General features: G+C 38.4%; 1 protein-coding gene across 2 annotated transcripts in view; it reads right to left on the bottom strand.

The window, feature by feature from the left end:
• The window catches only part of LOC147165707 (microtubule-associated serine/threonine-protein kinase 3-like), a 37,937-nt gene extending 23,796 nt beyond the window's left edge, over positions 1–14,141 (bottom strand). For both annotated transcript variants that reach the window (XM_086088921.1, XM_086088922.1), the window contains exons 1-3: positions 13,852–14,141; positions 9,379–9,468; positions 1,508–1,596 (exon numbers count right to left, since the gene is read on the bottom strand). In XM_086088921.1, the coding sequence (XP_085945047.1) occupies positions 1,508–1,596; positions 9,379–9,468; positions 13,852–13,898 (226 nt within the window). In that variant the 5' untranslated portion in view covers positions 13,899–14,141. The remainder of the gene's footprint in view (positions 1–1,507; positions 1,597–9,378; positions 9,469–13,851) is intronic.

Genomic DNA, 14,141 nt, shown 5'->3' with positions numbered 1-14,141 from the left:
TACAATCATGTTTAATTGGCAGTCTATAGAAGCCACAGCACAAGTTCTTACAAGACGGTGTCTTATTAAAGTGTGACACGAAGCTTTAATTGTCTAGTACAAAAGCAAACAAAACATGGTATTTCAGTGGAGTGCCAGTTGCAGAAATCCTCCATAGGAAATATTCTTGTGTGGTCTGAAAACATTCTGCTACTCTCAGGCAATTTGGGCAGCACATACGCCAACTCGTAAATGCTCAGCAAGAGGGTGCTTGCAAATAACGAAACATCAGGGAGAACTTGTTGGTCCTCAGCTGGTTTTGTTCATAAATATTTAATTACCACAGACAAGGTACATGTGTCTGTTTTATTTTAATAATTAAATTAATTTATTAGTAAATGCAGGCTAACTGGTTTGTGCCTTGTAAACAATAGCAAAAGTTTTATTAGTGGGCCAGAGAGCTTACGAACTAATCTTGTGAGCTCATACTCCGGTTTCATGAAATAGCTGATGTGCTTATTTATAACACACCTAAAAGTTGTGATTCTAACATGTGGAAATGTGAATTCTGTAGAGGGTTTGAGCTGAAGCTCGTAATTTGCTTCCCAGTTTGTCAGGACATTGTATTTATCATCAGGACATGTGACATGCAAGTTGTTGGGAAGCCATTAGGGGATCCAAGGCAACATGCAGGACAACCTTAAGAAAGGAAACAAGATCTTAGCGGTGTGAAACCGGAGCCGGTGCTCATTTCGAGCGTGCGTATCAAAATGTTTTTAAATAGTTTGGCTGCCTACATGTTGAGCAGCAGAGATTAGTCAATCCTGTTGAGCTCAAATTACGAAAAAGGCATTGGACTGGTTCAACAACAAACCACCTGCTGCCACCAACACACAACTGCCCTGTGAGTTAAGCAAGTCAATTGCAACAATGTGTTGTGTTGTGTTGTGTTGTGTTGTGTTGTTGTGTATGTGTTTGATGGTGGTTCGTTGCTTCATCTTACAGAAAATAGTGAATTAAGAACCGTGAAGCCACCTCACTGGATCCTGTTTTACAAGAGAGCAATACTACTCATCACTTGTTCTACGTTTTGGCCTTAAAGTAACAATGTGTGACTATCTTGTCAAACAATGATTTTCTCAAAGTCATTTGGTGAGTAACAACCTGTTTCATAATGATGTCACACTATTTATGTAGCTGACGCAGCCTACGGCATTCAACTATCCAACACAATGAGAAATCCAACCCCGCTAAGAATTTACTGACCCACATGTGGTGAATGGAACTGAACTGCTTGGTGAGCTAACTCTTAATGTTGATTTGGAGTCTTGTGTAGTGAACGAAAATATGTTGGTTACTGTTGCTCAATTCACTTCAAAACAAGAAGAGGTTTTTTTTGGTTTCACAAACACTCATAATTGTCCGCATCAGAGTTTTAGGACAACTAAGTCTAAATCAACCCCAACATAGACCTGAATGGCAAATTCAGTGTTTGGGCTGCTGTTGCAAGTCCGAGCATGGCTCTTACCTGTATGGACTGAGAGGGGGGAGAGGGGTCGGGACAAAGTGGGTGATGGCGTTCCGACACAGAGACTCTTCCTGTTGTTGTTGCGACAGCTGGAGCACAAACAGAACAGGGGGGAAATTAACAAGTCATTTCTCTCAATACGCAGCAATCAAAGTTGGTCACAAAGAAGAATTACAATAGAAACGTATTTCTTCAACGTAAAGTAGATAATGTTGGGATGGGACAACTGTTTCGTACTAAGTGCGTGTCCATAAAAAGACTATTTTCATAACGCTCTCCCTAAACCAATTTATCTATATTGACGAAGATGGCTTCCATAGATTCCATAACAATGTTGTATTTTACTTTCAGTCCTATAGCCCATGCTGGATAAGATAAATCAGATGTTCTGCAAGTGGCCTGCAACGTCATGGGACCAAATTACATGTGACAGCTTTCAATAGAGCAAGGCTTATGTACCCCCACTTCCTGCAGCACTAGATGACTTGAAAAATGGTAACACTTAAGTACACATGGTGGCTCTGGATATGCTGCACAGAGTGGACAGACTATTTCATCAATGTTTGCAGGGTGGAGCTTATTAGGGCTGGGCGGAAAAAATATTGATTATCGCGATATGGGCCCATGCAATATGCCTATCGCAAAGACATGCAATATGTTTCATATGGAAGTGTGTGAATTTGACCAGTCAGACGCAAACTTAAATGTGCATCACCATCCAATAGTTCAACATTATCTAGGGTAATTACAATAAGTTAACTAAGAATACATTGATCTTGCTTATTTTTCCACATGATTTATTTTATTCTTTCTTTTGGTAATAAAGATGTTATTTATTTAGGTACATGTTAAATATTGCAATAATATCTATATCGCATGTTTCCTCAATATCGTGCAGCCCTAGAGCTCATAGTCTGTAATGCTATTATATACCATATGAAACTGTATGAGATCATCATGCATATGTAGCTACTAAGTGTGACCGAATATTACAATAAAGTTCAAACGAAATGTGTTTAAAATTGGGGGTATTTTTGTGGACACCTTCAATATCTACCACAATCTGATCTAAACAGATTGGCGACTGTTAAAACACTTCATGTAAAAACAACCTTGCGCATTTCTGAAACCTTTGTGTAATCATCTTGACCTTGGTTATCCGCCATAAATACAATTCTTATGTAACGCTTGTGTTAACTTGTGTATTTGTGAGCATATAACAGCTGTAGTATAAAACTGAATGACAGTAATGACACGGCATGGATTAACCAGATCTGACCTCGGAAGTAGCCACAATCCACTAAGATCGGGCCTTTGGCAGTACACTGAGTATGTCATAACATCAAATAGCATTTGATGTGGAATGGTGATGATGATGAAGTGATGGTGATGACTATCCTGTTCTTAGCCATCAACACTGTGTCCACAAATTTTTGTGTAATTGGTTGTTTTTTTAGGTAAAGGTGACACAATGTGACCACGTTATATCTGGGTTACCCAACATACAACATCCAGTTTCCATGAATTTGGGGGATTTTTTGTGTGTGTGCCATCCACAAAACGTTGAACCAAACCATGAGATTATTTCCACCCGTGGAGCAGATCTGCTTGGAGGACCATTTACGTAACTCCAACTGTAATCTGCAGGCAAATTCATGACACACTACTATGGCCTTAGAGAGTAGGAGGGATAACTAATGAGAGCCAAAATACAAAGAAGGAACCTCCTGTCAACAGACTCAAGGCTGATGGGAGTGGGTGCAACGATAGCAGCGGGCCCAGCTTGAGCTGCAGATGTCCGAGACTGATTTGTGCATGTGCGTACAGGGAGGGAGGATATAATCCCCCTGCTCTAAAAACGGGCAAATTTGGGCCATAAACGCCACCATTAGCAGATGTTCCACTGGGATGAACAATACTATACATTCCTACATATGTGTACCCCAAAATAAAATCTGAGTAAACAATGTGTTGGTGTGTCAAAGTCAAGTAAACATTCATTTCTGGTCCACCCGTACAAGAATACAATTACTTAATTGCATTCATACTGCCTGATACTTGACTAACTTTTTGGCACCTTGGCCTTGAAATAGATAGTCAAGTACAATAATGAACACTATAGTAAACAACCTGTGTCTCACTACACTTTACTATACATTTACTTGAGATAATTACAACGGTAAAAAAAATATTTAAAAAAATAAGCCCCCCCCCAATGGGTGTCTTTTTATCACCATTGTGTGTGTTTCCAGGGTAAACAAAGTGATCAGTATTGTAAAACATAAACAATGGCCAGGCCACATTCGATGAGCCCAGCAGGTTTTGTGTTTATTATGAGTTTGTAACACTACATAAGAACAAACTATAGGCTGTCAGCCATCATTGTAGAGAAACTGCCAGGATAAGAGTCTGACATCCACAGTCACTGTCTGTAGCCGACATCTCGTTGGCCTAAATTAAGGATGATTTACTGTTGAGCTGCTGTGTAATGTTAAACCTCACCCCAACAGAAGTGTACTACAGTATAGTGTCAAATTGACATATCAATGTCAAGAGTCAGCTAACTGGTCAAATTATTCCACGGTACTCGTAAACAGCTCTATCCCAGACAAAAGCTTCAACTCGCGTCCACCAAACGTGGGATTAACGTTTGAGCATTTAGCTCTCAGCAAATATTTCATATCTAGGCGCGAGGGACAACAAAATAAGTAAATAAATGTGTTTTCCTACATTGGCTACAACACATACAAGTCGTTAAAAAACAACGACCCGAGAGTGTAAAAACTACCTTGAGTTCAAGACGTAAATTCCGAACTCCTGTGAACTAACCTTTTTGAGCGCTTCAGCAAGGCTTCGGGAACAAAATGGGACTTGTTCTGGCTCGGTTGACTTGGGTCCGACATACTTGATGCTTCTCTTTCATAACCTTAAAAGTTTTGTGAGATTGTCTGTACACTGGACTGGAGGTCCTCTTCTAGTCTCTCAACCATCGTTTCTCTTTCGGCGGCTCCTTTTGTATTCAACGCCGATTACGTCTGCCGCGTGCAGTACGATTCAAAGCGGTTTCGACGCTCCTTACATGTTCTGGTTCGCTGTCGAACTGCGGTATTGTGCCCAAAACATGAAGCCCATGACGGTGTATTTGCTGGACAACGCAGACCACCGAGCAGCGGGTCGCCAACAGACGCTGCTGGTTGTGTGAATCCGTGTGAGGGAACCTGGAGTCTGATGCTGCGTTCAAGTTCTGCTCGGTTACTCCGGCTTCCAATGCTGCCTTAGTTTAAAAGCGTCAACCAGACACAATGATAGCATCATAAATGACTTTGACGTCAAACGCTTTTATATTTTGGGCAATTTAACTTCACTGCGACAAAGCTACAACATTTTTTTGATGACAGACACTGCACAAACTAAGTATACATACATGAATACCTGTCTATTGTACGTAATGTGCTCTTATGAGTGTATCTCGGGGGTTAATGACTTCGCTAGCCCTACCGCGAAGAGTGAACCCCCCGAATTGTCTGCTTATATTGCAATTGCGATATAATAAGCAATTATTTTTTTCCTGGCTAACTTGAAAAACAAACCTGGCTCACGGCAGTCAAAGCCCAGCTCACGTTCCCTATTATTTGTTGAACAACATTAAAATCCAACGCTTACTGAATTCTACTTCACAATGGGAAGACATTGAAGAATCAAAAAGCGATATCGCTATGAACGCCCCAAGCCAGGACCCATGTATATTTTTTTAACAAACACAAACAATAAATTCATCTGTAATACAATAAACAATATTAGATGTATTATACATAAATATTTGGATCTTATACATTAGGCTTACACAAAAATAAAAGCATATGAACCATCATTTTATATGAAAGACGTTTATCTACTTCACTTGTTAACTTATTCTACATTTTGACTTGCAGCATTTTAAGCATTCACTACAACATCACACAATTTTACCAAATGTAGACATATGTCAATCATAAGCCAAACTACAACAATAATGCAAACAAATCTTTGGCTTTAATCACTTCACATCTTTTCATGTTTCATGAAACAATGCCCGTAGACAGGTGGGATTGGCTCTAGCATGCCCGCGACCCTCGTGAGGATAAGCGGTTTGGAAAAATGGATGATATGCACGCTTAAGCACTGACCTTATCTAGACACAATAAATAAATGAAATATACATTGCAGCTTTTGTGATTTGAAAATTATTTTCCACTACACTGCATTGTGATGTTGATTTTAAATTTGGTTACAATTGTTCCACCCTATATATTTATTCATTTATTCATAGTTTAAACCGCAAACTGTATAATACTGTATACCACAAACTGTGATCACTAAACACCTACACATCTATACCTAACTCATTTTACAGCATAATTCTGAAAAATAACCGGCTTACAAACAGTGGTGTATTTAGTCATTTGGGCCGAAGGCAAACCCACTCATACGGCCTTCCATATCTATGAACTGCATTTAAAAAAAAAAAATCATTAACCAAAAAGGGTGAATTTGAGAAAACTGTCCTATTTCCTGAGCTAGATAACATCCTTAAAATATTTTTGACAATTATCTAACAAATGAATCATCGCATTTTTTTTTCCTGTAATTGATCAGGCATTTAATACAGTTTACCATTTCGATTGCTTTAATACTCAGGGTCACAACTATGACGTATTACTCACACCTTCATGATGAAAAATGTCACTTGTGTCATTCTTCATCTCTATTGCAAGCCTCCTGGACTGATATTGAAGGCAATGCTACAGGCAAGAGCAGTGGCTCTTGCTGTTTGTTATGCACATTTGGTGCCACCGTGGAAAAAGGTCACTTGAAACCCTTAGTTTTGATAAAAACCTGTTTGTTTACCACGTGCTTTATCTTCTTCTCCGCTCCACTGGGTGTAACTCTGCTTCATTTTCATTAAAAAAATATGCCAACGAAATTGTGTGTGGGTTTTTTTCCTTAAAAAAAAAACTCAAAATAGGTGAATTTATGAATGTGGGGTTATAGGTCTTTATAGTCTACAGTCAAGTCTGAATTCACATTTGCTTGTGCCACAACATGCCGGGCAGTACTGCAACCTACCGGAAGAGATGCAATGTAATTAACTAATTTACTGCCATTGACGGCTATAGACTTCATAAATTAATTTTAACTATTTCTATTAGTTTAACATTTTGTTCCCACTTTTATTAACAAGAGTATGAAAGCCTAGATCTTTTTTGAACATTTGGAACAGATATAACATTTGTGATTAATCGTGAGTTAACTAGTGAAGTCATGCGATTAATTACGATAAAAATCCTGACGCCCCTAATTTTTAATAAACTTTTATTTTATTTTTTTAAATAATAAAATAATTTTAATTATTTATTTATAATCTTTTTTTTTAAAGAAAAGGTTATTACAAATTAGGGGCATCAGGCAATTACAATTTGTAATCGTAATTAATTGCATGACTTCACTAGTTAACTCACGATTAATAAAAAAAATTATATCTGTTCTAATACAATAAAAAAATTATAGGTTTTCATAACTCTTGTTAACAAAAGTGGGAACATTTTTAAACTAATAGACATAGATCAAATGCATTTTTGACATCTATAGCCGTCAATGGCAGTGAATGAGTTAACAGGAAGATGAGGCAGAGAAGGTCCCCTCCTAATCTACAATAATAGTCATTGTTGCTACTGAACATAGATAACACAGTATATGCCTGTGAGCATTGCTGTATACCTGTTGCTGTCTGTGTGTTAAAGTAGCAATGATTTGAAAATTTTATTTATTATTTTATATATGCTGTCTATGGCGTTTTGTGCTATAGATTAGCATTAAGATATAGTTTTACGAGTCCGTTTTACAAAAAAACTTCAACTGGAAAAGATTAACACCATGAAGCAATCATGCTTTGACTCTAATTTGGAGAACTCTGCGAGCAAGAAATTGACAACTGGCTGACAAGTATACTTTTAAATCTGCGTTTCATAAGCTAAAGTGTTTTTTAATAAGACGCCATATCGCGGATTTTCACCTTTTACATTTGGGTCTGGAATTTGTCCCCGGTGATAAACAGGGATTAACTATATAAAAAAATGAAATGGCTCCACTCCCCTGCTCTGTTGTTCATGTTAATACGACTGTTCTTGTTTTATGATTATATTAATTCAAGAGAGCAGTTCTTTGGTTGTTTTTCTTTGTTAGGCATTTTGTTGTTGTCATTGTTACTGCTGTCATGTCACAGGAACAAAAGAGACCAGAAAAATGTAGTGCTGTTCTACAGTCTGTGGAAGTGAAACTGAACTTAAACCACAGTGACATTTATTTTCACATGCTGGTTGAAAAACTATGCAGTCGTCTTTGTTTGATACTTTACGAGTTCTTGATTCGTAATTATTTCCGTGTGTGTGCGCTACAGTGGTACAGTGAGATACATTTGCAAATGAACAATATAAGCACGATTACAGCATAATATGCTTTTCGTCTGCTATCTTTTACTATTGGTATGAACAATGAATATTTTCCATCTATTTACTAGACTGCTTGTCCTAATTTAAGGTCATGAGTGAGCTGGAGCCATTCCATCTTTGACTGCAAAGCTGAGTACACCATGGATGGACTGGTCAGCAGTCAATGTATGTACATATTACACTCTAAAAACAGTTGGGTCAAAAGAAACCCAATTATGGATAGTAAAAAATGGACCGATCTACTTTACGGGACAATTTGACCTAACTTTTGGCCCAATATTTTGACCAAATAAAGGATCTGACCAATATTTAAGAGTTGTTTTACACTAAAAGACCCATTTCTTGACTCAAAGTTGGGTCAAATTGACCCAAGTAGAGGATCGGCCCATTTTTTACCCATAGTTGGGTTATTTTTGACCCAACTATTTTTAGAGGGTATATATTACAAATAACCATACACACCCAACGTCTACTGTTAACCCAACATGCACATTTTTAGGAATCTGGAAGGAAGCTTGAGTACCCAGAGAAAATCCGTGCAAGCACAGGAAGCTGGGAATTGAAACCGATACCGAGTGTGCGGAAGATGTGCAAACCACTATAACGGGGCTATCGTCTTATGGAATGTGATAGAAAATTCATCTAACAAGGGTTTCCCCCCCACATTGAATTTTCAATTTGACACAGGAGAATGAGCAACAAGCACAGCAGGTTGGATGTGATACGCTTTGAAGGATGATGTCAACAAATGAGCAATCTGACATGCTGTTGATGTGTCATAAGGTGATGCAAAACTGGCTTTGGCCAATTGCTTAACATAAAAAAAGAAAAAGAAAAAAAAATCACGATTCTGTATTGCTCATCGTGTGGCGTGATAGCCAAGCGCTGCTCACACATCCAGAATCATGTCGGATGCAAACGTCGCTGTTTGCAGTGTTGCCTTCCTCCAGAGCTCTTATCGCCGTTGCCAAGCAACCCACCGACTTAGACAACTAATAACTGGATGGAGCTTAACTGGTAAAGCAGGAGCTTCTTAAAATACAGAGAGAACCACATTATTGTTGTGGTATGTTGTGTCGTCAATTGACACGAAAAAATCCAACTACTGTGATATTAAACTCTTAAGTTTTTGCAGCTTGCAGTCACAGCAAAGCAACATGACACTACCTCTGCTACAAATCAGTATTATACCAGCATGGGAGGGAATTCATTTTAGATGTCTAGTCTTCAAGCTAGAGGCCTCTCAAACAACTGTTAAGTTGACAAGCTTTTTTCTTTTGGCAGAAATCACTGGAAGGGAAGGGAAGACGCTTTTAGACAAAGCCCCCACATGTCATGAATCGTACTTCACGCTCACAGCAGTATGTGACCTGGTCGTCTTACCTCCAGGGGTGAAGGGTTTGCAAGGGGCTGCAAGGGCTGCAGGGGCTGCACGGGCTCAGGAGAGTTGGGCTCTGATAAGTGGGTGATAAACTGAAAGGCAAGAAATGGTTGAAGAGATTACTACACTGGTCTTAAAACGCTGGACCAGTTAACACATTATGTACAGCATAATGGCTAGTGCTGCTTGTCTAGTACACATTGTTTATTATAGAATTTGTTGATGAATATTAGGAGTTCAGTGAAATAAGCAGTTTGCGAGACAAAATCAGGATTTTGTACCTCATCAAAACACATCTAATAGCAAAAGTGCAAATCCAAGATTTTTAAACTTTTCTGATCCGTGGACGGTTCCAACAAAGTTCACTTATGTCACCAACCGCGGGTAGTCGGCGGTCAAGGGAAGCTTTATGCCAGTGCTTCCTAAATGAGGGTACGTGTGTACCCCTGGGGGTACGTGAGATATTAAAATTAGAGGTGTCAAAATGTGTGTGTTAATTTTGAGTTAACTTAAATAAAGTTCCTTTTACGCCACTCATTTTTTAACGTGCGATTAATGACCGCCCCTTACTTGGGGAATTTTTCCAGCCGCAATGAAGCAGACACATCCATTTCAAAATGGGGTCAAGTTGTATTTTACAATAAAAAATACAAAAAGTTACTTCAAGATTAGACAGCTCTTAATATGAAAATATAAATACAGCTGTCACCAATGTCTTACAAATGCAATTATACCATCTAGTGGCAGAAAAAAAGACTTCAACACAAATCATTTTTACAGTACAGTGCTGTACCCTCCATCTTTTTAATTTAAACTAAATTTTATGAAATATCATGAAATTACTGTATCAATGACTAAAAGATGCAGTCATATTTCTATTAGTTTAAAAAAAATCCACTTTTATGTTAACAAGAGTATGAAAACTTGGGGGGAAAATATTGTACATTTTATTCTAAAAATTAGAACAGATTTTAAAAAATGGTGATTAATCGTGAGTTAACCATTAAAGTCATGCAATTAATTATGATTAAAAAAAAATATCACCTGACACCCCTAATTAAAATATATTTCAAAAATATATGTAAATATTTCTGAAAAAACAAGTATTCCCAAATAGTTCAAGAGACCACACAAATCGAGTTCCAAAGTTAAAAAAATAAGAATAAAAAATCAGATAATAATGGCACAGCACTTGGAAAACAATATTTCACAGGGGGTACGTCACGGGAAAAAAAATTGACAACCACTGCTCTATGCTAGCTAGCAGCTGGCTATTACAACGAGCTTGAACTAGCTACTAGTGCGCCTAAACACTTGGTGGAGTCGCTCCTAAGTCAGAAATCGTCACCTCCATGGTGACACGAGCTACATTTTGGACAAGTAGAATGATCACAAACGGATAACAAGAAAAGACGGAAAAGACACGTTAATTGCTAATCTAACCTGAAATAGACACGACAAGCGTGTTTAGCACCAGAATTAAATGTTTGGGTGATTAGGTCTAACTTTGAACAGCCAAATAGCAAGCAAATTAATGAGTGTCTGAACTCTGGAGAGAAAATCATACTTGCTAAACAGATTTGGAACCGGAAATGAAACAACTTCTGTTACTGTGTATAACATACAGTGTGTCCTACAAGGATAAAAGTATATTAATAATGTTATTTTTGGTTTTCACAATACAATCGTAAGCTTTGATTGTGACTTTTGAGGTCTGCAAAATGCTTTAAATATTACATTACAGCAAATCTTATCTTTAAAAAAAAATCAATTTAGCTTTGCTTCCAGACAATAAAATACATTTTGCTGCTATACACAATGTGAATTTAAGAAATAAACTGTTGATTTTGTATTTAAAAATTTTTTTATTCCTTATATTGTCTTTTTTTCATTGTTTAATAAAACCCTTGCTTGCTTCAGGTCCCTTGGATTAAACTGCAAAAAAAAATGCTCTACACAGTTATAAAGTTGCTCATCAAATAATATCATTGATTTGCAAAACTGCTCCGCAAAGAGAAAAAAAATAATTTCAGCCTTAATGCCATACATACATTTTGCAATTGTGGTTTCAACAAATTAGGACAACTTTTCCCACATTCTTGTGACACTGTCACCTGTTGACTTTTTTAAACTTCACAAACGGCTTTTGAGAAAATACACGTAAAAACACTAGAGTCGCTTTGAGACATAGAAAATTTTAAAATGGCCCACCCCGAACTTAAAAATCCAATTTAAAATCTATGGCATGACTTACTTGAAAACAAACGTACGCACAACCTGACACATTTGGAGCACAGTAAAGAGGAGTGGGCAAATGTTGCCAAGTCACTATGCAATTTAAATGAGACATATTGTGGATTTTAGTTCACCGTTTAAAACAGTTCACAGGAGTCCGTCAAAATAACTCAAGGATTAAGAACCAGAGAACACTGTATACACCCTTTGTCTTTCTGAAAGTGGCCTGTTTGAGGGGCCGGCAGTACCCGTGCCAACACAAATACTCCCCCCCCACATCCAGAACCTCACCAAGCAATCAAGAATGCGCCACTTATCAGACGCTAACGCAGTTATCCAATGTTAACATGTGCATCCAACTAAACTCAATGTAGCTCCGCTTACCTTTAGTTTCTGTTTCAAGTGTGCAGTTTACAGGCCACATTTTCTTTGCCCTTTCTTTCACCGCGGATGTCACCATTCATCAATATGGCAACACACCCAGCATAACGTGTCATTGACCAAAACTTAAGCAAGCATCTGATGCAAGCTTTGATGATGCAAGATGTACTTTATGACATATTGAACTGGCATCACATCACACATTCAACATGTTTACCACCCAGTGTTTCCTATCAGGGTGCATCATGAAATGCGCCTTGAAATGTGCCAGCTCAGCTCAGCCCCCCCCTCCCCCCCTCCCCCATCCCCCCTCCAAAAGGCGCACATCACCCTGACACTGACCCTGTGCTGTTTTCCGAACGATTTCAGAGCTGCAGAGGCTTCTCAGTCACAAACACTAATGAACATGTTGTCATAGTAATGCAGAGCGGATGTTGGGACTTGCACACACATTCTATAGGCTGGATTTGAATTACACAGCTCATTGTGCTACGTTTCGTCTACACACAATTCTCTTTGAGATCCCATAACGAAAGCCCTTCAATGTGCCTCGCAGATGAATCACGTTGTTTTCATTTTGTCAGCACTTCTGTCCTTGTAAGTAGAAAATCGTAGTACGTAAAAAAAAAAAGCCTTCACTGAGTCATTGGTAACATTCCATTAGAATGGCACAAATTGGCGCAAGTGTTTCGATCACTGATGGAAATGTAGTGCAAAAGGAGAGCGGTTATGTTCGTCATTTTGAGGAAGCTTATCGCATAATGTCAGTGTCATTGTATTTCACATCAGAAGTTTTTTTTATGGCCATTTCTCAAGAAAGATTTGATTCGAGAAAAGCTGCACACTAATCATGATCCAAAGACTGAATAAAAACACATATGAAATATATGCACATTTTGCTGTGCATCTGTGATCATCCAGTCACTCCCTCTCTGCTCGATGAGTGCGATACCTTCCCCCGGTGCCTTAAAAAGACAATGAAAACAAATGGCGCATGCTCAACTGAGATCATCCACTGGGGAGGCAGATTGATTCCTAAGATCCTACGTCTTATGGATCAGCATCTAGTAGGCAGCAGGTACGCAGCCGCTCCACAACCCCCACTCATAGTCACTTCCCACCAAATAGATGCTACATTTAATGTGCTGGAAGAGTCGGCGATTAACGCTGTTATGTACTTTATCGAGACATTAATTACAGTTTAGCAGTGTGTGTGTGTGTGTGTATATATATATATATATTTTTTTTTAATATATATTCTCTAAATATGGAGACAAATAACAGGAACCTTATTGTGCAGAGTATGCGTGATTCATGCAGGAATGTTTGGGTGAGAAAATAAACAAAGCCACACAGGAGTGAGACAATGAGATACAAGATCATATGGTGGAAAAATTCACACTATACCAAAATTTTGGTTAGAGTAGTAAAAATTTGACTTAAGAGCAGTAAAAGAGTAAGACTTTTTAAAAAGACACAAACCTCTTCTTCCAAAATTTACTTTAAATGACATATTAACCACATTGGCTTAATAAGTGTGGTATCTCGTTCATTGTAAGCCTTTGTTTTCATTCCATTTCATGACGTCATTCCAGATTCCTAATCTTTGGTTTCAGGTTTTATTTTGTTTTTACTTGGTATTATGTACTATCACCATACAATAGTGTATTATTAACGAGTGTGTATTGTTAGTGTAATCAGTTCCAGAAATTAAAGCAGCTGTAGTTGTATAGGTCCACTTCGTGTGACTTCCCCAAATATTTACAAGACATCTGCTCACAACACGACAATCCATATTCCTATATCTACAACTTTTACAAGATGGGGGGGGGGGGGGGGTGAATGAAAAGGTTACTTACTCCAGAGTCAAAGAGGGGATCTTGAGTTTATCCCGTCTGGACTTCATGTTTGCCGGACACGCCGCAAGAGGCGGCTCCTCTCAGAACAGAGCGGCACGACTCGCGTTAACTGCCGGCTTCAACTTCCGAACACTCATCGCTGCACGCTCCGCCGGTCTAAAAATACTGCCACTTCAACAGCTTGCCGTTTGATAGCCAGTTTCCACCTGAAACGTAGTTCAAACGCAAGAGTAATTTCATGTGCGTGTGCAGGGAGCAAACGAGAGTGACTAACTAGTCTGTAGCACCCA

Source organism: Leptonotus elevatus, chromosome 11, assembly GCF_054856555.1.
Source record: "Leptonotus elevatus isolate MCC_2025b chromosome 11, RoL_Lele_1.0, whole genome shotgun sequence".
NCBI lineage: Eukaryota > Metazoa > Chordata > Actinopteri > Syngnathiformes > Syngnathidae > Leptonotus > Leptonotus elevatus.
The sequence above is the reverse complement of the archived record's forward strand: the minus strand, read 5'-3'. Positions and strand labels throughout refer to the sequence as shown.